We start from the raw sequence: 24,071 nt of genomic DNA, 5'->3' as shown, positions 1-24,071 counted from the left end.
CAAAGCACGCATCAGCTCAGATACAAGGTATGAAATCAAGCCACAACAGAAAAGGAACCAGTCAACAATTACTAGGCTCATAACACATCAGAGGCTCTTAGAACACTTAAGAAATTAGCTGAAATTATTGCAGCTCATGGAGGATGACTGAGAGCTTCCAAGGCTGATAAAGGCTAATGTAATGGGTTGGAGGTAATGGTGCTTTGTTTGGGCGGGGGGTGTGTGAAGCAAATTATCTCTGCTGCACCCTGGTTCCCAGGATGCCAATAGAAGTAGAGACAGATTGGCTCATTAGGAAAGGCTCTTTACTGCAAAAATAGTGTTTGCCCTGGAGCCAGGCTCCCCTGCCTGTTGCTGCCATAGCTGGGGCCAGGCAGCAGCCCACATGGTGGTCTTATTATTCCTACATTGTCCCCACCCTGCTCTCTCAACCTCTGCCCCTCTTCCTGCCTCAGTGCATTCTCTACTTTTTCTTCAGGCTAGGCTGACCAACTTTTGTTTTTGTCACCTTCTGTTTCCTCTGTCCTGAGCTAGTCTTTTTTTTTTTTTTTTTTTTTTGAGATAGGGTCTCACTCTGTTGCCCAGGCTGGAGCACAGTGGTGCAATCACAGCTCACTGTAGCCTTGAACTCCTGGGCTCAAGCAATCCTCCTGTCTCAGTCTCCTGAGTAGCCGGGACTACAGGCACGTGGCACCATGCCCAGCTATTTTTTTTCTGTATTTTTTTTTTTTTTTGAGATGGAGTCTCGCTCTGTCACCCAGGCTGGAGTGCGGTGGCGCAATCTCGGCTCACTGCAAGCTCCGCCTCCCGGGTTCACGCCATTCTCCTGCCTCAGCCGCCCGAGTAGCTGGGACTACAGGCGCCCGCCACCATGCCCGGCTAATTTTTTGTATTTTTTAGTAGAGACAGGGTTTCACCATGTTAGCCAGGATGGCCTCGATCTCCTGACCTCGTGATCCACCCGCCTCGGCCTCCCAAAGTGCTGGGATTACAAGCGTGAGCCACCGCGCCCAGCCTTTTCTGTATTTTTTGTAGAGGAATGGGTCTCACTATGTTGCCCAGACTGGTTTCGAACTCCTGAATTCAAGCAATCCTCCTGCTTCAGCCTTCCAAAGTGTTGGGATTGCAGGCATGAGCCACTATGCCAGCTTTATTTTTTGTTTTTTTCTTCCTTTTTGTGGAGAATGGAGTTTTGCTATGTTGCCTGGGCTGGTTTTGAGCTCCTGGGCTCGAGCGATCCTCCTGCCTCTGCCTCCCTTAAGTATTGAGATTACTGGTGTGAGCCACCACCCCCAGCTAGTCTTGTTCTCATAGTCACTCACTATACATATTTCTGGTCTATTATTTCCAGGAATTAGTTCCAGAACACATTGTTTGATCCTGGATCTAGAGAACATGGGATGAAGGAGCAATGTTGGGGCCACAAGGTCAGCAGTAGCTAACAAGTACCAGCTCCTATTGTGTGCGGGGCACTGTGCTCACTGCTTTGCTTGCATTGTCTCATAGCATCCTCGCCATGGCCCTCCAGTGGGTGCTATTAGCATTTCCATTACTTCCTGAGTAACATGAGGTAACAATCTCAGGTCAATAACTTGTCCAAGGTTCCACAGTGAACTGCTGAAACCTGGATTTGAACCTAGGCAGTCTGACTATGATTCTAACTCTTACTGTTAGGCCTTCTGGCTTGTAGACAAATGGAGGGAGGGGGCTTTGCATATGCACTCCCAGTGTGGTGTCGCAGGTGGAGCTGTGGTCCGCACGGTCCACTGAGTAGGAGACACGATGGCGTATAGGCTTTCGAACAGACACCCGGTTCTAACCTTATCTCTACCATTTGCTAGTAAATTACTCAATCTTTTCAAGGCTCATCTTTCTTATCTATAAAATGGAATAATACCAATCACCTATTAGGCTGGGTGTTAGGCCCAAATGACATAATATTTGTACAGTATATATCTCAGTGCCTAGAACATAAAGACTCAATAGGCTGGGCCCAGTGGTTCACATCTGTAATCCCAGCACTTTGGGATCCCAGCACTGAGGAGGGGGAATCACTTGAGGTCAGGAGTTCAAGACCAGCCTGGACAACATGGTGAAACCCCGTCTCTACTAAAAATATAAAAATTAGCTGGGCATGGTGGCGCACGCCTGTAATCCCAGCTACTCGGGAGGCTGAGGCAGGAGAATTGCTTGAACCTGGGAGGTGGATGTTGCAGTGAGCCGAGATTGCACCACTGCACTCCAGCCTGGGCAATAGAGTGAGACTCTGTCTCAAAAAAAAAAAAAAAAAAAAGAAAAAAACTCAATAAATGGTAACTAATTTTATCATTTAATATATAAATCCTTAGTTTTACTGATCTATTCTGGAAGTCCAAGTTTGAAAAAAGGGTTTAGGCTTATTGGGACTATGTGGTAGTCAATTTTGCAAAAAATAATGATGCTATGATGCTATTATATTGACTTGTTTTCCTCTAAAATCCACCATAACTGGAGGGCTGAGTAGGAGAAGTGGGTTTGCTAATTCAAAACACTGTTATCACGTCACACAGTCTATTTTATCTGTTGTATGACAAGGCTGCAAAAAGTTAGGGAATTATGAATAATTCTAGGTGTAGAACACTGAATCTACAACTGTTCAGTAAAAGCATGGTTCATTCATTTAGTAAGCACTGACTGAGTACCCACTGAATTTTAGGCACTATGATTGGCACTTGAGAAATGAAGAAGAATGATGTAATGCCTAATGTAATAAGTGCAATGACCAAGTAAGAAAAGCACAGAATGCCCAGACACACTGACATTTAAGTGGGGGATTGGAGTGGGAGAGATCCTGCAAGAGCAACTGAGAAACAGCGGGAGAAGGTAGAAGAGAGGACAGCTTAAGCAGAGGCAGTAGTCAAGCAAGGCCAGGACTAGGGTGAGTTGAGGGAGGCACTTGCTTGGGGTCTGAAATTAAAAGGGGCACCAAAAAACTCAGTAATCAAATAATACTTCAATGCACTATTTAAAATAATCAAATTAATATAAAAAGTCCATGGTGGGCCAGACATGGTAGCTCACACTTATAATCCCAGCACTTTGAGAGGTCAAGGTGGGAGGGTCGCTTGAGCCCAGGAGTTTGAGACGAGCCTGGGAAACAGCAACAGCAAGATCCTGTCTCTACAGAAACATAATAAAATTAGTTGGGGGTGTGGTGGTGCATGCCTATAGTCCCAGCCACTTGGGAGGTTGAGGTGGGAGGATGGCTTGAGCCTGGGAGGTTGAGGCTGCAGAGCTGTGATGGCACCACTGTACTCCAGCCTGGGTGACAGAGTGAGAGTGAGACTCTGTCTCAAACAACAACAACAACAAATCCATGATGAGATGAATAAGACATCACAGTGTTAAATAGACAGGATCTGACCCTGCACCTGTATGACCCTGCCTTACTCATCTCACCCTGTGGCCAAATGGAAAATATTGTCCAGTAAGACAAGGAAGGAAAAAGGAACTCTAGATTTGGCAACAAAGCTAGGGACTTGGTGAGGTTAGTGTCATGAGTTGTGGGGACAGGAGCCAGGTTATAGGCAGCAATGTTTCTCAAAGCATAACCCGTGGACCACTGGCACTAGAGCCACACAGAGTACTTGTTAGAAATAAGGGTCCAGGGTTCCACCCTCAATCTACTAAAGCAGAACCTTGGGAGTGCGGGTGGATAGGTAACTGGTTATCTGCATTTTAAACCTCTTTTATGCACAATAATATCTGAGAACAGACTGGGTGTGGTGGCTCACACCTGTAGTCCCAGCACTTTGGGAGGCTAAGGTGGGAAGATCGCATGAGGCCAGGAGTTTGAGACCAGCTTGGGCAACATAGCAAGACCCCACCCATGTCTACAAAAATTTTAAAAACAGAAAAATTAGCTGAGTGTGGTGGTGCACGCCTATAGTCCTATCTGCTTGGGAGGCTGAGGTGAGAGGATCCTTTGAGTCTCCAGGAGTTTGGGGCTGCAGTGAGCTGTGATTGCGCTGCTGTACTCCAGCCTGGGCAACAGAGGAAGACCCTGTCTCAAACAAACAAACAAAAAAAGAACATTTGGGTAAACCTACAGATGTATTCCATCGTTATTCCCTGTGTTACAGGTCTGAGTCTGAAAAATAATTTTATCAATAACTTAAATGTAAGCAAGAGAGCAGTGTTTACTTAAACCTTTAATTCTGCCCAGCTGCAGATGCTGGGTCATTCATTCCTCTACTCAGCAAACATGTGCCAGGCGTTGTGCTACATGTTAGAAATACAGAGATAAGTAGAACAGATGCGATTCTTGCCCACAGAGATCTTAAAATCCAGTGGGGGGAAAGAGAGATAATAAGCAGGTAATAACAATAAAATGTTATGATTATTAAGGCAGAGGAAGTCTATGAATATATATAAGAAGGGAACCTAAGCTAGCCTGGGACTCAGAAATGGGCTTCCTGAGAAAGTGATGTTTAAATTGAGACCTGAATAATAGAGTAGGAGTTGGTCAAATAAGGAGGGAGTTTATTTATTTATTTTTATAGAGATGAGGTCTTGCTCTGTCCCCAGGATAGAACACAGCGGTGTGATCATAGCTCACTGCAGCTTCAAACTCCAAGGCCTAAGTGATCCTCCCTCCTCAGCCTCCCAAGTAGCTGGGATTATAGGTGTAAGCCACTGTGCATGGGTCAAGGAGGGGGTTTAGAGAAGGCGAGAGGGTTCAGGCAAGGAGAGAAATATACAATAAAAGGGTCTGAGATAAATCCGTAGTGCCATGGGCACACAGAGCAGGAATATCCTCAAATCCACCTATAACTTGAACTATCACCTTGATGGTGACCAAATCTGTTTTTAGCCTTGACCTGCCTCCAGGGATCCTAAGCACAGACATCTCAAACTCAACATGTCCCAAAACAAGCTTATCTACCCTCAAACTTACTCCTCTTCTTATGTTCTCTTCCACATAATGGCACCCTATTCCCCTAGTTTACTAAGCCAGATATGTGACACTCATCTTGTGGCATATGAGTGAAGATGGATATATGGGTATGGAATAGTTGGATATATAGGTATGGAACTCAGATTCAAGAGAGAAATTTGGGCAGGGATACTTATTTGAAAGCCCTCATACAAGAGTGGTGTTGAATCTTGACAATGAACTAGTCCCTCAGGGAGAATCTGAGAGTGAGTAGAGAAGAGGGACAAGGATGGAATCCCAAGGAACAGCATTTAAGGGGTGGCTGAAGAAGCGCAGGAAATGCATAGAAACCAAGATAATCGGTATCAGAGAAACCAGGAGTGTTTTGAGAAGTGGGAAAGATTGATTGACAAATGCCACTGAGAGGTCACCTATAAGGAGATGCAGTCCCTGGGTTTTGCAACTGGAAAAACGTGGGTAACCTTAGCAAGACCTGCATCAGTAGAGTGGGAGGCACCGAAGTCAGATGGCAGCAAGTGGAGAAAAGGGAGGAGAGGAAGCAGAGACAGGGAGACTCAACAACCTTTATTTTTATAATTTTTTAAAAATGTTTTGAGATGGAGTCTGTCTCTGTGGCCCAGGCTGGAGTGCAATGGCACGATCTTGGCTCACTGCAACCTCCGCCTCCCAGGTTCAAACAATTCTCCTGCCTCAGCCTCCCGGGTAGCTGGGATTACAGGCATGTGCCACCATGCCCAGCTAAATTTTGCATTTGTAGTAGAGATGGGGTTTCCCATGTTGGCCAGGCTGGTCTCAAAATCTGCCCACCTCGGCCTCTCAAAGTGTTGGGATTACAGGCGTGAGTCACCACGCTCGGCCCCTCAACAACCTTTTCAAGAAGCTTCATTGGGCACGGTGGCTCATGCCTGTACTCCCAGCACTTTGAGGTCAGGAGTTTGAGACCAGCCTGGCCAACATGGTGAAACCCTGTCTCTACTAAAAATACAAAAATTAGCCAGGTGTGGTGGTACATGGCTGTAGTCTCAGCTACTCGGGAGGCTGAGGCAGGAGAATCGCTTGAACTGGGGAGGTGGAGGTTGCGGTGAGCTGAGATTGTGCCATTGCACTCCAGCCTGGGCCACAGGGAGAGACTCTGTTTCAAACAAACAAACAAAGAAACAAACAAACAAAAGAAGCTTCACCATGAAGGGCAGAAACTGGGATTGGGTGGAATATAGATTTGAAACAGGGATTCAATTTTATTTTTTAAAGTAGAAGAGATTTCAGCATATATAAATGCTGAGAAAACGCTGGTTATGAGGCAAAGGTGAAAGCTATAGGAGAGAAAGAATAAGGAGATAGGAAGGGGTTCAAGTGCAGTACAAATAGAGGATTAGCCCTAGACAGGAGTTATACCTACTTCAACTCTGATGGGAGCAAAAGAGGTTAGGGGTGAGAAAGAAATATAATTATAGGTTGGGAAGACAGGAAGCTGACAGAGTTCTTGACTCTAAGGATTTTTTTTATCACTTTTTTTTTAACACCAGATGTCCTGTTCTAAAATATCAGAATCAAGAGAAAACTCCTTTGACAATCTCCTCTCCTTTCCATTTTTGAAGGTTGTCTAATTTTTTTTTTTGTTTTGAGACAGTCTCACTCTATTGCCCAGGCTGGAGTGCAGTGGCATGATCTCGGCTCACTGCAACCTCTGCCTCCCAGGTTCAAGTGATTCTCCTGCCTCAGCCTCTTGAGTAGCTGGGATTACAGGCACCTGCCACCATGGATGGCTAATTTTTGTATTTTTAGTAGAGACAGGGTTTCACCATGTTGGTTAGGCTGGTCTCGAACTCCTGACCTTGTGATCTGCCCGCCTCGGCCTCCCAAAGTGCTGGGATTACAGGAGTGAGCCACCGTGCCCGGTGGCTATTTTTTTTTTTTTTTTTCTGTTCAGCAAAGGATACGTGATTCTAAGCGAGGTGGTCAAGCGTACCAGGAACAAACTGGCTCCCTGGGAAAACTCCTGCTCCAGTTCAGGGGCAGTCTTGCCTTGGTTGGTTTCAATGAACTTGTCGAGGATGTGACTCCTTGCGACTTTGCCAGCGTTGTCCCACTCCTGTAAAAAACTTAAGAGCCTGCTAATTGCTGCCTGCTCCTTTATAGAAGTCATGATCAATCAGTCCTGAAGTTGGCTACAGAGGGAGAGAAAACAGACGGGTTACCAGAATGTTTAGAATCATGCAACTCCGGCCGGGCGCGGTGGCTCACGCCTGTAATCCCAGCACTTTGGGAGGCCGAGGCGGGCGGATCACAAGGTCAGGAGATCCAGACCATCCTGGCTAACACAGTGAAACCCCGTCTCTACTAAAAAATACAAAAAATTAGCCGGGCGAGGTGGCGGGCGCCTGTAGTCCCAGCTACTCGGGAGGCTGAGGCAGGAGAATGGCGTGAACCCCAGGGGGCGGAGCCTGCAGTGAGCCGAGATGGCGCCACTGCACTCCAGCCTGGGCGACAGCAACTCTGTCTCAAAAAAAAAAAAAAAAAAAAAAAAAAAAAATCATGCAACTCCATTATTTGTCTAGCAATCAGCTGGAGGCAGGGTGTGGCTCTATCATGCAAATGGGTGTAGTTATGCGCAAAATATACTCTAGGACTGGTCACCTGCTGCTTGAACAGGGAAGCTCTAGCTGGAGTGTAATGGGATTAAGAATATCAGTGTGCTAAATGTCTGCTCTTTTAAGAACTAAAATTTTAGCTCTTTGGCTTCTCTACTGATGCTAGCAACTAAAAGACCACAGCATCCAGCTGAGATAAAAGTGCTTGCTAAGGCCGGGCGTGGTGACTCATGCCTGTAATTCCAGCACTTTGGAAGGCCCAGGCAGGCAGATCACCTGAGGTCAGGAGTTTGAGACCAGCTTGGCCGACATGGCGAAACCCCCTCTCTACTAAACATACAAAAAATTAGCCGGGCGTGGTGGCAGGCGCCTGTAATCCCAACTCTTGGGAGGCTGAGGCAGGAGAAATCGCTTGAACCCGGGAGGCGGGTTGCAGTGAGCTGAGATCGCGCCACTGCACTCCAGCCTGGGTGACAGAGTGAGACTCTGTTAAAAACAAAAAAAAACAAAAAAAAACAAAAAACAAACAAAATCTGGGCCTCTCTTGTGGCTTACTTCATACAGGGTCAGAAGCTTGAGGTCTTGAGACATGGCCTCCGTCTTATGCCAATCACCTAAGTTAAAGTGCTCCTTAACCTTGTACCTCGGGCTTTTACACTAACTCTTAAAAACAACTTAAAAAAAAGTTAGTGGGAAGAAAAAGTTCCCATTCCATAGTTGGATTAATGGGCTGTGGTTTGTAGGAGTCTGTGTCCTTGGGAGAGTGTTTTCAGTGGGGGAGGGAAGGTTTAAGATAAACCCGTTTTCCAAAAATAGTTGTGATTGAAAGTGTTATTATCCATAACAAATGTTAGTGCTGATGGGAGAGAGGCATGTGTGATTCTTTCGTCTAACAGACAAGTGAAAGTCATATTTCACATTATCATGGGGTTTTCTGTGATTTACAGAATATTTGTGAAACATTACTTGCAGGGGCCATGATTGATATGGAGAGAACAGCTTGTGTGTAGGAGAGATGTGTATTTCATGAAGACTGTTCAACATGAAATTTACAGTCCCATAAAGTGCTTCTACATCTTCGCCAGAGATCTAGTTAAAAGGACTTTACAGTCTGAAACATCCTAAAATTGATTCTAAATTAACGTTTCCTCACATGTATTTGAGATATTGATGGGGCCCAGTTATCAGAATTTTATTAGGAAGCAATAATCTGAGGCATGCGGAGACAGACATACATACACACCAACCTCTACTACTCCCCAGAGGACATGGGATGTGTGCTTCCAGAAGGGCGTCCACGCAGCCTACAGGATGGAGATAACCAGGAAATCTAGCTGGCCTTAAGAACCAGGTGAATGACTGCAGACCAACCTGAACACAAAAGTGACGAAACCCCCTCATGGGATCCTGCATCAATCACTGTGAATGCCATTGCAGTCATAAGTCTGAGAACAACCTAGGGAGGCTGTGGCTGCCTTCAATGGCCAAAGTGACATCAAGAAAATGGGGGTGAATGACTGTTCTAGACCCCAGGGAGGTGGGGTTGAGACACCACCACTAGCTTTATCAGGCAGGAAAGCACCCTGTGCCCCTGCCCTGCCTTAAATAGACCCTTTCTAGTATCAAAACTCAATGTGCCATTAGAGATGCACCCAGCGATTCCAGGACACAAAAGGCAGGGACCTCTAAGCAGGGCACTCCACATTACGGCTCCTCAATGTTTCCTTGGACCTCAGTTTCCCCCATCTTCTTTGAAGACAGGAAAAGAAGCATCAACAAACAGCAGCTTTAAAAGTCACTGTGATGCAGCTGTAAATCTTATGTATGTGGTGAAGGCCCATCCTGTGGCTCTGTATAAGGTACCGTGGGAAATGCAAAGATGAACATGATGCTGCAGGGCCCTGGAGGAGTTCCCACTCTTGGGGGAGAGTGGAAGAACATGAGATCTGGAGTCAGACTGGGTTCAAGGCTCAGCTCCGCCACTTGCTATTTTGAAAAAAATCAAATAGTAATAGCACCTGCCTCACCTCTTGCTGCCCTCCAGTCTCTCCTCACAGAGGAGGCTACTTTAAACTCTTTTGGCTATTTCTTCTGCTGTTTACCCCTGTATTTCCAAATAACTAGCTTATACTACTTGTTATGGGCTGAACTGTGTTTTTCCCCCAAATTCCTATGTTGAAGTCCTAACCATCAGTACCTCGGGATGTGGCTGTAAATGCAGATACAGTCTTTAAAGAGGGAATTAGGTTTAAACTATGTCATTAGGGTGGGCCTTTATCCAATATGATTGGTGTCCTTATAAGAAGAGGTGATTAGGATACAGACATACACAGAGAGAAAACCAGGTGAAGACACAGGGAAAAGATGGTCATCTGCAAGCCAAGGAGAGAGGCCTCAGAGGAAATCAACCCTGTGACACCGTAATCTCAGCCTTCCAGCCTCCAGAACTGTGAGATGATGAATTTCTGTCATTTAAGTTATCTCGTCTATAACACTTTGTTATGGCAGCTCTAGCAAACTAATACACTGCTATCATTCGATGTATCAACCTTAGGCAATATTTATGTATTTATCATTCTGGCAGTTGAGGAATTAGGTCTTCATTTTTTTTCTTTTTTTTCTGAGATGAGGTCTCACTATGTTGCCCGGCCCGTAGTGCAGTGGCTATTCACAGGTACGATCATAGTAAACTGCAGCCTTAAACTCCTGGCCTCAAGCAGTCCTCCTGCCTCAGCCTCCTGAGTAGCTGGGGCTATAGGCACATGCCACCTTGCCCAGCAGAGGAATCAGTTTTATTGCATCACTCTAACTCCCATTTTTTTCTCTTTCTATCCTCCAACATTATGTCCCATACTTTATAGTTAAATCAATAGTGTTTACATTATTATTATTATTTTTTGAGATGCAGTCTCACTCTGTTGCCTAGGCTGGAGTGCAGTGGTGTGATCTTGGCTCACTGCAGCCTCTGCCTCCCAGGTTCCTGCGATTCTCCTGCCTCAGCCTCCTGAGTAGCTGGGATTAAAGGCATGTGCCACCACACCTGGCTAATTTTTGTATTTTAGTAGAGATGGGGTTTTGCTGTGCTGGCCAGGCTGGTCTCAAACTCCTGAGCTCAAGTCATCTGCCTGCCTCTGCCTCCCAAAGTGCTGGGATTACAGGCGTGAGCCACCGCGTCCGGCATGTTAACATGACTGATCAAGTAAATAAATTCTTCAAGTGGCAAACTACTATTACATTTTTTTCTTACAGTTTGGTTTTACCTGGAGTTAATAATTGTCATTTTTTTCCTATTGTTTCGTTTGAAGTACCAAGGGCTATTTCATTCCAAATGTCCCAAATATGTAATGATTATTTTTCCAAATGTTCAATCTGTAACTGATTAATTCCATCTTTTCCCTGGAAACCCCTGTCCCACAGATCTCTTTCTGCTATAGTTTAGACTGGTTGCTCACTAAGGCTGGTATGCAAATGTCCTGGGATTTCCTCTTGCCGAGTTTTTCTGACGGATGCCCATTTCCTGTCTCTCACATCTTCTTCCTTCTTTGTGTACACCCTTGTTTTGTCCCGGAAAGTCTAAAAATATCGTTTTTGACCACATGTTGCATTGGCTGGGTATATAACTCCGCGTTAGAAATAAGCTATCTGGGCCGGGTGTGGTGGCTCACGCCTGTAATCCTAGCACTTTCAGGGGCCGAGGCGGGCAGATCACGAGGTCAAGAGATCAAGACCATCCTGGCCAACATGGTGAAACCCCGTCTCTACTAAAAATACAAAAATTAGCTGGGCGTGGTGGCGTGCGCCTGTAGTCCCAGCTACTCAGGAGGCTGAGGCAGGAGAATCGCTGGAACCCAGGAGGTGGAAGTTGCAGTGAGCTGAGATCATGCCACTGCACTCCAGCCTGGTGACAGAGTGAGACTGTCTCAAAAAAATAAAAATAAAAAAATAAGCTATCTGGCCAGTTGTGGTGGCTCATGCCTATAATCCCAGTATGTTGGGAGGCTGAGGCAGGAGGATCACTTGAGCCCAGGAGTTTGAGACCAGCCTGGGTAACACAGTGAGACCTCCATCCCTCCACCCCCAAATTAGCCAGGTATAGTGGCACACACTTGTAGTTTCAGCTACTTGGGAGGCTAAGGTGGCTGAGGTAGGAGGATCAAATGAGACCAGGAGGTTGGGGCTGCAGTGATCTGTGATCCTGCCACTGCACTCCAGCCTAGGCAACAGAGCAAGACCCTGTCTCAAAAAAAAAAAAAGGCTTCCCTCAGATTCACCCTCCCCAGTTGCTGATGAGAAATCTGAAGTCATTCTGATTCCTGTGCCTTTGTCTATTTTTTTCACTCCTGATGATTTTGAAGCCTTTCTGAAGTTGTATGATGATGTGCTTTGGTGAAGGTCTTTTTTCATTTACTATAGTAGGCCCTTGGTGGGCTCTTTAAACCACCTTCAGTGTTTGGATATTTATTAGGCAACTAGTCTTCTCACTGGGGAATTCATAAATGTCAGTCAGTGGAAGGTTTTTTTTTTTTTTTTTTAACACCCTCATAGAGATATCAGGGTCTCTGGAGAAGACTTTCCTACTTTCCCAGGGAAGGTGAGAGAGTAGGGGTGCTATTACAGACACCTCGCCATGGCATGTTGGGAGTCAGGTGGGGGAAGGGCTCACGCAATGCTGTGTGTAGACCTTCCCTCTACTGATCAGTTTTCAACTCTATGTCTCATTCCTGCCCTTCAAACTCTGCCTGAGGTCCCTGTGCAAGGAGGCCTGCAGAGTCCAACTTCCTTCCTCTTCATGCAGCAAAAGTTTAGAGTCATTTCTTTCTTGGCGGTTGAGGGTCTGGAGTGCGGGCAAAGTGCTCTGCACACAGAGGTCAGTGAATCCCCCTAGGTTGGGCTCCATACCTCATTTCTGACCTTCAGTGGTAATTTGTGCTTTCAAGCATTAAGCCTCTTAGAGGTCAAACTGGCTGAATTGACTGATTTCTTGTTGGTAAGCTCCCCTTGTTGGCACTTGCTTGCATTTCCTCTGCTTCAAGCCGGTTAACCTCCCTGCATCTGCCTTCTACCTTCCAAATATTTGTTGAATTCTTTCATCTCCTGTTGCCTCCTTCCATGAACTTTTGTGACTGAATGCTTTTTTATATTTCTTCAGCGGGGTTATGTCACTAAGGTTTTTGAGAAGTAGGGGGAGATAAAAGACATTAAGTATATTTAATTAAGAGCCTCCAGCCATGTATTATTTATCTCAACTTTTCTTTAACAGTAAGCTTGATGAGGGTAAAAAAAAGACCCATTAACTACCATGTTTAAAAAGAATTAATAAGATGAAAACAGTGGAAAAAAGACCAAAATGTGTCAATTTCAAGAGTCAGTTACTAGGATAAATTTTGTATCTAAGCTTGTTGACCGCTAAGGAAAAAGGGATGTTAGCTGTCTTTCCTGGTGAAGGGAGGGAGAAGAAGGAATGAAGACAGGGAGAAGAAACTGACATTTTTTGAGTGTTGATTAAGAGCTATCCATACACCATACACACACACACTCTCTCTCTCTCTCTCTCTCTCTCTCTCTCTTCTCTCTCTCTCTCTCTGTGGTTGTTTTTGTTTATAGAGATGGGGTCTCTCTGTGTTGCCTAGGCTGATCTCAAACTCCTGGCCTCAAGCTATCTTCCCACCTTGGCCTCCCAAAGTGCTGGAATTACAGGTGTGAGCCACTGCACCCAGCCTAAATTCTTTGTTTTAATCCTCTTAAGATCCTCAGGAGGTCATCATTATCCACAATTTTCAGATGAAGAAACTAAGGTTTAGAAGGGTTTGCTCACTTATTGAAGGTCTCAAAGCTAAATAGGGATGGGAATGGGATTTGAACTTAGATCTGTATATAACTCCAAAGTCCAGGTTTTTCCCCACTAAGCCAAGGGCATGGATCCTGTTCTCCTCTGTGCTCCAAGGTGTCACCAATAATCTCCTGTTGTCAAATTTAGTGGTTAGCTCACCGTCCCACCATGCTCGGTCTCTCTGATGGATTGTGAATGACTCTTTTCCTAACCCCAGTCTCCCCTGATTCTACTCCAGACTCTCTGAATCCTCAGTTGCCATTGCAGGATACTGCCTTTGCAGGTCGTTTTCCCATTCTCAGTTCTCTTCTCATGTTTTGTAATCCCTGGGTGACCTCATTCACCCCATCACTTCAAATTACATTTATAGGCACACGACTCTCAAATCCGTCTCCTCAGTCCGGGCCTCCCACCTGAGCTCCAGATCTCTTTATGTACTTAAGTGACCGGCAGACTCTTCATTGGTATGTGTCACAGGCTCCTCAAGTCAACAGGTCCCAAACTGAGCTTATCAACTCACACGTGCCCCTTGCCCTGTGTTGGTCCTATTTCAGTGCTTAGGTCACCACCCTCCTAGTCAGCCAAAAGTTGTCTTTGACTTATTCCTCTCCCTTGCCCTCATCTGAACTGTTGCCAGCTCCTGCCAATTATATGTCCTAAATCTCCCTGAGATCAGTCTATCTATCTTCACCTCCACTGCCGCTATTTTAGTTTCACACCCTTGTTCCTCATATGGATTACTGCAACAGCCTCCACTGGTCTTCAGGCTTGCCCCAGCCTAAACTCCACCGTGATGTGAGATTTTTTATTTTTATTTTTGAGACAGGGCCTTGCTCTGTCACCCAGGCTGGAGTGCAGTGGCACGATCATAACTTACTGCAGCCTCAACCTCCTAGGCTCGAGTGATCCTCCCACCTCAGCCTCTTGAGTAGCTGGGACTACAGGCACATGCCACCATGCCCGCCTAATTTTTATGTTTATATTTGTTTTTGTAGAGGTGGGGTCTTGCTTTGTTGCCCAGACTGGTGTCAAACTCCTGGGCTCAAGCAATCCTCCTGCCTCAGCCTCCCAACGTACTGGGATTACAGGTGTGAGCCACCAGGCCAGGCTTTGATGTGAGATTTTTAAAAGTACAAATCTGACAGATTTCCCTGCTTCAAACTCTTCAATGGTTCCTTACTACCTGAGGATAAAGTCTCAAACATTTCAGGCCAAAGAATTTCCATCTAAATTCGGCCCCAAGTGAAACCTGACACCCCACCCCACCCCTTGCCTCAACCCATGCTGCTGCTTCTAAATCAGGAAGGGGGCTGCCCACTAACCTACACCTCAAACACCATTCTCTAAATCCCTACTACTGTTCCTGAACCCTTCCTCCTCCTCTGAGGTCAGGCTTTCCCTCTCTACCTTGCCGCAGTGCTGATCGATGACTTTGACACGTAAGCCTTCCTGTTTACTCAAGAGCCACTAGGCAATTTCAACATCAGCATGCTCCATCTCGTAATTTGGGTGGCTAGCATGGTCTCTGGTAAAACACAGGCACTCAATAAGTGTTATTTAAACTGACATCCAACACACTGTGCTCAGAATGTGCACTTTAATTTCCTTAGCTCTGCACATTAGTTAATTAAACAGATTCCCAGGTGCCAACTCTGAGCCAAGCATTGGGCTTGGGATTGGTTAATGTGACAAACATAGACCTTGCCCTCGGGTGCTTACAGACTGGCAGGGCAGAGAGACAAGCAAAAAGGTGATTTTAATGAACAGTGGGGAGCGCTCTGATGGGATATATCCCAGGTTCTGTTGGCGCACAGAGGAGAGACATGGAATGCAGACTCCAGCGACTTCCAGCTTTCACCTCCAACAAACGCAGCTTTCATACCCAAGACCCACACCCCAAATCTGTGACTGGCTAGCACCATCCCACCTGTGAAGTCTACAATTCCAAGCTCCTTACCTTCCTACCTCTTCCATCTATTCTCAGAAGACCTACTTTTGGGTTTAACAAAGAAAGTTATAGGCCATTAGGTAAGAATGTCGTCATACTCCTCTTCTTTCTTCATCTCTATCCACACCCATCCTTCTCTCCTTCTCTAGCCGTCTACCAGAGCTCTGCATCCATCCACCCTGCCTCCTCAGGGCCCTCATTCTACTCATTACTTCTGCCTCCCTTGTATCCTCAACCCCTCTATTTAGGCATTTTTCTTGTTAGCCTTGATTTTTACCTATTTTTATTGTTATTTATTTGTTTATCAATGTATTTATTCGAGATAGGGGCTCACTCTGTCACTCAGGCTGGAGTGCACAGCACCGTCATAGCTCAATGCAGTCTTGAACTCCTGGGCTCAAGTGATCCTCCTGCCTCAGCCTCCTGAGTAGCTAGGACTACGGGTATGCACCATCACGCCTGGCTAACTTAAAAAAATTTTTTAGAAACGGAGCCTCACAGCCGGATGCAGTGGCTCACGCCTGTAATCCCAGTACTTTGGGAGGCCGAGGCGGGCAGATCACGAGGTCAGGAGATCGAGACCATCCTGGCTAACACAGTGAAACCCCCCTCTACAAAAAAATACAAAAAGTTAGCCGGGCATGGTGGCAGACGCCTGTAGTCCCAGCTACTTGGGAGGCTGACGCAGGAGAATGGCGTGAACCCGGGAGGCGGAGCTTGCAGTGAGCCAAGATCATGCCACTGCACTCCAGCCTGGGTGACAGAGCGAGACTCTGTCTCAAAAAAAAAAAAAAAAAAAGAAACGGAGCCTCACTATGTTGCCCAGGCTGGTTTGGAACCTCTGGCCTCAAGCGATCCTCCCACCCTGACATCCCAAAGTGCTGGGATTATAGGTGTGAGCCACCCACTGTGCCTGGCCTAAGTTTTGCCTATCTTTAAACAAAAATAAGCAAAAATGAAGACAAAAACCTCAACCTCACATTCTCTTCATCATCTCTCTGGTTTTCTGACTTCACAGCAAAGCTTCTGAAAAACAGTGTTCATACTCTTTTCTGTTTCCCCACTGACCATTCTCCCCTTAACCCATCACAGTTGGGCTTCTGCCCCACCACTTCCCTTCCATCACATTAGCCAATGTCTCTGGTAACCTCTGAATTGCCCAGTTCAGTGAGGATGTCTTAGTCCTTTGCTCACTTGCCCCTCTTACTGCAACAACTAATATCATTGACCATTCCTCTTACTCAAAATGCTTTCTTGCTTGACACCTCTTTACCATGGCGTCTTCTCTTGGTTTGCCTAAGTCTCTGGCTGTTGCCTCTCCCCATTATTTGAGTCTCCAGTGCTTGTCACATTATATTGTAAGTCCTCAGTAAGTTGCTTCATAAGACATTCAAACATGACTAGGCATCCCTCTGCCCCACCCCCAACCTCATTAAATTCAACAAATAGTGACAAGTATGTCCGACGCCTTATCCTAGGCCTTTGGGGATAAATGTAAAAAAGACATAGTCCCTGCCCGCAAGTACACAGTCTGAGGGTGGCATATGGCCTTGTAAAGAGGTGATTCCAATTCCAATAGCGTGGCAAGTGCTGTGACAGAGTAGGTGCAAGACACTGTAGAATGAGAGAGAGGGACACCTAACCTGGCCTTGGTTTGGGTGCTGGCTGGAGTGAAAGGCTTTCCAGAGGAGATGTCATCCAAACTGAAAAGCAATCTGCAGCTATGGAAGAGGTGAGGAAAGTGTCTTTTAGGTAGAGGGAATCAAATATGCAATGGCTCAGAGATGGGAGTGTAGGACATAAAGAATTGCAAGTGGGAGGCCAGGCACGGTGGCTCATGCCTGCAATCCCAGCACTTTGGGAGGCTGAGGCGGGCGGATCACGAGGTCAGGAGATCGAGACCATACTGGCTAACACGGTGAAACCCCATCTCTACTAAAAATACAAAACATTAGCCAGGCATGGTGGCAGGCTACTCGGGAGGCTGAGGCAGGAGAATGGCGTGGACCCAGGAGGTGGAGCTTGCAATGAGCCAAGATCATGCCACTGCACTCCAGCCTGGGTGATGGAGCGAGACTCCGTCTCAAAAAAAAAAGGGATCAGAAGGGGGCAAGTTGGAGGTGGGGGCACCAGTTAGGAAGTCATTCCTACGGCCTTGACAAAGATGCTGATGATATTAGGGTTGGAGAGAAGTAGAAATGTCACACTGTTTGAAGAAACAGGGCCTGGTGACTGACTGGGTGTGGAAGATAAAAGACGGGGAGGAATCAAGGAGGATGCCTGGATAACTTTGCTTCCAACTTCACAGAGAATATAGGGGCCATCAAGCACAACCCTCTCCTCTTAACATCATCATATCAGCACCCACCCTCTCCGTGTGCACTAGGTTCTACTCCTATCTTCAATCTTCCCATCTTCCCTGACTCCTCTTAAACCCTTGCTCAATCCCCACCAACCCAAATAAATATACAAACAAAGTCATCTCCTAACTACTTTTTCCTTAAGCTTCTACCCTTTCTACTTGCTTCACCCCCAGATTTCTCCATTAGCTCACTGTGGCCTACTGGATAAAGTCTAAACCCAATATGGCACTCAAGGCCCTTCAAAACTTGGCCCCAGCTGGGCGCAGTGGCTTACACCGATAATCCCAGCACTTTGGGAAGCTGAAGCGATGGATCATGAGGTCAGGAGTTCGAGACCAGCCTGGCCAACATAGTGAAATCCCATCTCTACTAAAAATACAAAAATTAGCTGGGTGTGGTGGCACGCGCCTGTAGTCCCAGCTACTCGTGAGGCTGAGGTGGGAGAATCACTTGAACCTGGGAGGCTGAGGTTGCAGTGAGCCGAGACCGTGCCATTGAACTCCAGCCTGGGTGACAGAGTGAGACTCTGTCTCAAAACAACAAAGTTGGCCCTAATCTAACTTCATCTCTAGTCACTTCCACATTACAACAACCTTGCACTCTCAACTCCCCAGGCCCTTCCAGGGCCCTCTGCATCTCAGTGTTGCTCTGCCATCAGGAATGGCCAGGTTCCTTTTTGCCCTTTGGCAAACTCCCTGGGACAACTAGGGGTTTGCAGCTCTGGTCCCATCCATGCCACCTCTTCCTCTACTATGCTTTAAAACTTACCCATCCTTCCCACTAGAGTGTGAATTCCTCAAGGGCAGGGGTTGGTCTTCCCTATCTCTGTGTCCCCAGGGCCTGGCATAATGCCTGGCACAAAATAGATGTTGAATAAATGCTCGCTGAGTGAATGTGTGAAGAAATCAGCCAGCTCCTGTTGAGATGATTATATCTGAATGTCCATGATATGCAGGTCCATAAAACTACCAACCTCCCAAAGCTGCCATGTGTGGAGTGGCAGAATCTCGATCCAAGAAGGCCAGTGCAAAGTCTACGAGGTGTTTTACAGCTATGATAGGAAATAGCAATGGCAGCAGAGGTGTCATCTTTGGACACTAAGGACAGGGATTCAGTGCCATGAACGGTCAGTTAAATTGTAATTGGAGTGAACTGTTCTTCCGTAAACCATGCTATTTAGCTGCAGTCAAATGGCATTCAAGAAGGGGAGAAATTTTTTTTGAAATGTCAAAGAAATTATTTCCAATTTGGTGCTCACAACCAGAGACTCTAATGATCAGTGGAAATGAGAAGCAAACAAATTAGCACTAATGGAAAATGGCTTTTGGAAAAGAGGATTTAATTTATAGTCAACTGATCATGGCATGCAGCATGCAGTAAAAGTCAGCTTCACCAGCTTGATCATAAGAACTGGAGCACATACGGAATGCCAGAGAAAAATATATGTATGCCATCATGCTTATTGGGATCTCTCTGTAAGTGGCAGCCAATTAAAACAGTCATTATTTTACCTCAGAGAGAAAATGGTGCGAAAAATCAAGCATGCGAAATTAAAAATCCAGATTAGGAACTTCGGGCCAAATTGGTTTGTTTGTGGCTTTCTAACCTTGGCAAAGTCTTCTGCAAGGATGACAGACCTACTTTGTCTTCAGCCCAGAGTGGACTCTTTGTTTTTAATTTCCTCTCCATCTTCAGAGGTGATTAATAAATCTGGACTCATCCATAAATCATTTCTATAGTGGCCAAATGGTTCTTCTTCATGCAGGGAAACTAAAATCACACAATCTCAAAAGCCTCAGCTCTCATGCTAAGCCAAAGGTCCTTAGCAACAAGCGAAGGGGAGGTATTAAAAATCAAGAGGTCAATAGGTCTTGTTTCTTTTTTTTTTTTTTTTGAGACGGAGTCTCGCTCTGTCACCCAGGCTGGAGTGCAGTGGCGTGATCGATCTCGGCTCACTGCAAGCTCCGCCTCCCAGGTTCACACCATTCTCCTGCCTCAGCCTCTCCGAGTAGCTGGGACTACAGGCGCCCGCCACCACGCCCGGCCAATTTTTTGTATTTTTAGTAGAGACGGGGTTTCACCGTGGTCTCGATCTCCTGACCTCGTGATCTGCCCGCCTCGGCCTCCCAAAGTGCTGGGATTACAAGCGTGAGCCACCGCGCCCGGCCAGGTCTTGTTTCTAAATAAAATTTCCCAGAGGGCTTCCCCACCCTCCCACAAATCAAAAGACACCTTCTGAAAGCAAGAGGCCTCCAAGGCATGGGTTGCCAGCCTGGCTCACTGTCCCCACATGGCCTCGGAGACAACAAGCGAGTCACTGTCTCCTATTCCTGTAGGTTTCACATGTAGAATGAGACAGCACTTCTCCTTGGGCTCCCATCCCTGACTCCTAACTCTTAGCTCTCCATTCAGAGATAGGGAGAGAGAAACATTATCTCCTCAAACTTCCAAACAAGGTGTCCTTACTTCTCTCCCAGAGGCATATGCACTCCAATTTGTCACTTCCTTCTCATGGACCCTCTTCTGCTCCCCAGTCATACCCTGACAGACACCCCTACCCCTACTACTCATCACTTCCTGATAGACTCCATCTGCCCCCACCTTTTCCTCCTATCTGTCCATTTTCTCCATCCTCTCCCCACAGGAACTCCTTTCCCTCATCTCCTTCCTATGAAATCCTCTGCCTTCATCTTCTCCCCACTTGCCCTCATTCCTACCCACAGCCCCCACTCTTCTTCTCCCCAGACTCACTTCTGCTTCCAACCCCGCTCCACAGACCTGCCCTCATCCTCTCTCCACAACATGTAACTGGCGAGGTCAACCACACACTCCTCGCCCCTTCCCTGCTCTATGCTTCATCTTCCTCGATCCATTTCCCAGCCTTCCTTCCCTTCCCAACCTTTTTACTCTGCTCTTGAAAACCCTTCTTCCCAATCAGCTAAGTCTCCTCCATCCTCAGCCTCTCCAGTCACCTGCCCACCTCCAGCCTGCATCCAAAGCTGGCTCTACCCCAGGGCTTCCCTTCTGCATGGCCCTCCTGGTAGAATCTGTTTAGATTCTTACACTCCCAGGATTTCAGGGTGAGGAGTGGGCCTCATGTCTCCTTGCCAAAGCCCAACTCGGTTCCTTATTCCACTTTCTTCTTGTAAAAGCCCTTACTACTTCAAGGGTCATACCATTTAGCTGTCTCAGCCTTTGCCCCTCCTCATGCTGTCACCTAGAGACTCCAGAAAAACCTGCTCTGCCCATGAAACACTGGTACCTAGCTCACGGGCATCCTCTTCCCTTCCCTCCCCTCAAGTCTTCCTATCATCCAGGGGGAGTTCAGTGGCCACGTCAGCATCCTGACTGTCTCCTGTACTCCACTTTGGCCACTGACTCCCACGGCCACACCCTGGACCTTGTCATCACCGGAAACTACTCAAACTTCATTCTTCCACTTTCTGATCATAACTCTCTCATTCAATGATCTCAGATATGGATTCTCTGACTTTCACTGGGACCTCTAGTCCATAAATTTTTTTTCACTCTTCTATCCAGTTTAGATATTAAGGCCCTTCATTTCAATCACTGTTTTGCCACAATCTTCAACTTCCTTGTCCTTTGTCCTTCCATTGTATCTGCCTGGTAAAACCCAAACCTAGATCAATTAAACTAATCTCTCTGTACCCACCACTAGGTGGCTGAATGTTGTTGAGGGAAAAATGCATATTACACAACCTTGCAGACTGCTGCTCCCGAAAATTAACGGTCACTAACCTCGACGGGGCCATGAGAACTGCCCAGAAATCTGTTTGCTACCTTAGTCATCTCACTGCCACTCTCCAGTGCTGCTATTTTAATCTTTCTCTGCTCTTTTCAATCTCGCACACCATCTCCAATCCCACTCTCACTGGCTGATATCATGTTCTTATTTGACAGAGAAAATGAAAACCATCAAAGAAGAATTCCCTCAACTTCCCATCACCAAACCCACCAATTAACCTCAATGTAATACTTCCCTTCTGCCACAAAACAAATGTTCCTCCACCCTTCTAAGTGAATTTCTTCACCAACACTTTGGTAAAGTCTTTTTTTCAGGGGCACCATTCTCAGTTATCTTCTTTCCCTTACAGTTTTATCTTTTTCCCCTTTGCTGGATCCACACCAACATTTCTTCCATCCAAATAAAAACCTGTTTCCTTCCAGCTGTTGCCTTCTTTTTCCTTCTCCTAAATAGCCAAGCTTTCTGAAAATGTATCTTACATGAATCTTCACTTCCTCAATCCCCTCTGCTTCTCAAACCACTGTAATTTGACCTCTGCTCCCATCACTCCACTGAAACTGCACTTGCAAAGGTCACCAACAACTTCCTTGTTTCTAAATCCAGTGGATTCTTTTAGGCCTTATTTTACTTGATTAGTCATAAGCCTTCAACACTTTCCTTCCTTGGCTTCTGAAACACCACATACTACTACTGATCTTCTTACCATTTTGGACACTTCATCTTGATTACCTTTGCAGGTTCGTCCTCCTTTGCCAGACCCTCAAACTTGGGTGTTTCTCAGGGCTCTGTCCTAGGTGTCTTCTGACTCTACACTTACTCCCTGGGCAAGCTCAACCAATCTAATGGTGTGGCTGGCATCTATAAGGCACCATAGACTCCCACACTGCAACTTCCAGTTAGACTTATCTGGCGAACTCCACTTAGGCATATCCAATGGCCTTCTGGATACCTCCACTTGGATGTTCCATTGGCACCCCAAGCTCACCGTGCCCAGAACTGACCCTCTCCTAAAAACCCCTGCTTCTTCTCCTTCCTGTTTGCCCAAACCAGGAATCTAGAAGTCATCCTTCATTTCCCTTACTTCCCCCACACCCAATCAGTAACCAAGTCCATTTTTTTCTAGCTATAAGTGTCTAAGGAATTCATCCTGCCCTTTCCATTTCAGCTGCCACTCCATGCTTTATGCCACCATAATCCTTCCCCACTATGAAACAACTTCCTAACTGGTCTCCCTCCGTCTCCCAATCCTCAGTCTAGTTCCTGCACTAATCTTTCTTTTTAGACGGAGTCACGCTCTGTCACCCAGGCTGGAGTGCAGTGGCGCAATCTCGGCTCACTGCCACCTCTACCTCCCAGGTTCAAGCCATTCTCCTGCCTCAGCCTCCCAAGTAGCTGGGATTACAGGCGTGCACCACCACGCCCTGCTAATTTTTGTATTTTTAGTAGAGACGGGGTTTCACCATGTTGACCAGGCTGGTCTCGAACTCCTGACCTGAAGTGATACGCCCGCCTCAGCCTCCCAAAGTGCTGGGATTACAGGGGTGAGCCACCACACCGGGCTCTTTGTTTTGTTTTTTGAGACAGGGTCTCACTCTGTCACCCAGGCTGGAGTGCAGCCTGGCTCACTGCATGGCTCACTGCAGCTTTGACCTCCCGACTCCAGTGATCCTCCCACCTTAGCTTTCCAAGTAGCTGGGACTTCAGGCATGTGCTACCATGCCTGGCTAATTTTAAAAAATTTTATTTGGTAGAGATGAAGCTCTCACTATGTTGCCCAGGCTGGTCTTGAACTCCTTCAAGCCATTCTCCTGTCTTGGCCTTCCAAAGTGCTGGGATTATGAGTTTGAGCCACCGCGCCTGGCATGCATAGAGTCTTTCCCCCTCCCTATCTCTAAAAGTCTTTCAAGGCCCAGCTCAAGAGCCAACCCCACTGCCATAAATGCCCCTTCTCTGATTATGAGCTCCTCAAATCCTTACTCTTCTGTAGTACTTATTTCACACGCAGAATCAGAGTTGCTTCATGCATGGTTTCTCTCCCTCTCCCATTAAGACATGGGAGAGGGAGGGCCAAAAGCTTGATCCTCACTAGGGCCTAAGGAACCTTATTTAGTCCACCCAGTCTCTGGCACATAGTATGTAAATATACTGGCACATAGTATGACACATAGTATGTAAATATAGATAAATGCAAGAAAGTTGCACTCCCAGCTCCTTGGTGGACCCTATCGACATGGCATTCTCTACAGTCATCAGCTGAAGACTGCTTCCCACCCACCCATCCATCCATCCATCCATCCAGAATATGCCTCGACCCCACTGGGTGGAGGTTGGGTCGGCACGCGCCCCCTAGGCCGTTTTGTACGGTTTTATACCTCCAGCCCTCGGAGTTGCGGCTGGTAGAGGATGGCAGAGGTAGCTAGACGATGCAAGTCAAAGGGCACACGCTTCCGCCGCGTAGGACAGGACTCTGTTCGGACAAGTGACCCTGCCCATTCCCAGAATACAGCAACTCTCCAGCCGCCTCTCACCTACATAAGAGGGTGGGGACTCTTCCTGACCGGCGCCCCGGCTGACCAATACCTGATCCAGATCAAGCGAGCTAGCCAATGGCTGCGGGCCAGTAATAGGGGCGGGGCA

At 46.7% G+C, this 24,071-nt stretch overlaps 1 protein-coding gene across 2 annotated transcripts in view; it reads right to left on the bottom strand.

The window, feature by feature from the left end:
* The window catches only part of ARMH1 (armadillo like helical domain containing 1), a 50,473-nt gene extending 26,515 nt beyond the window's left edge, over positions 1–23,958 (bottom strand). For both annotated transcript variants that reach the window (XM_003278642.4, XM_030823763.1), the window contains exons 1-2: positions 23,807–23,958; positions 6,877–7,104 (exon numbers count right to left, since the gene is read on the bottom strand). In XM_003278642.4, the coding sequence (XP_003278690.4) occupies positions 6,877–7,082 (206 nt within the window). In that variant the 5' untranslated portion in view covers positions 7,083–7,104; positions 23,807–23,958. The remainder of the gene's footprint in view (positions 1–6,876; positions 7,105–23,806) is intronic.
* Positions 23,959–24,071: the final 113 nt, after the last annotated feature.

Source organism: Nomascus leucogenys, chromosome 12, assembly GCF_006542625.1.
Source record: "Nomascus leucogenys isolate Asia chromosome 12, Asia_NLE_v1, whole genome shotgun sequence".
Taxonomy (NCBI): Eukaryota; Metazoa; Chordata; class Mammalia; order Primates; family Hylobatidae; genus Nomascus; species Nomascus leucogenys.
The sequence above is the reverse complement of the archived record's forward strand: the minus strand, read 5'-3'. Positions and strand labels throughout refer to the sequence as shown.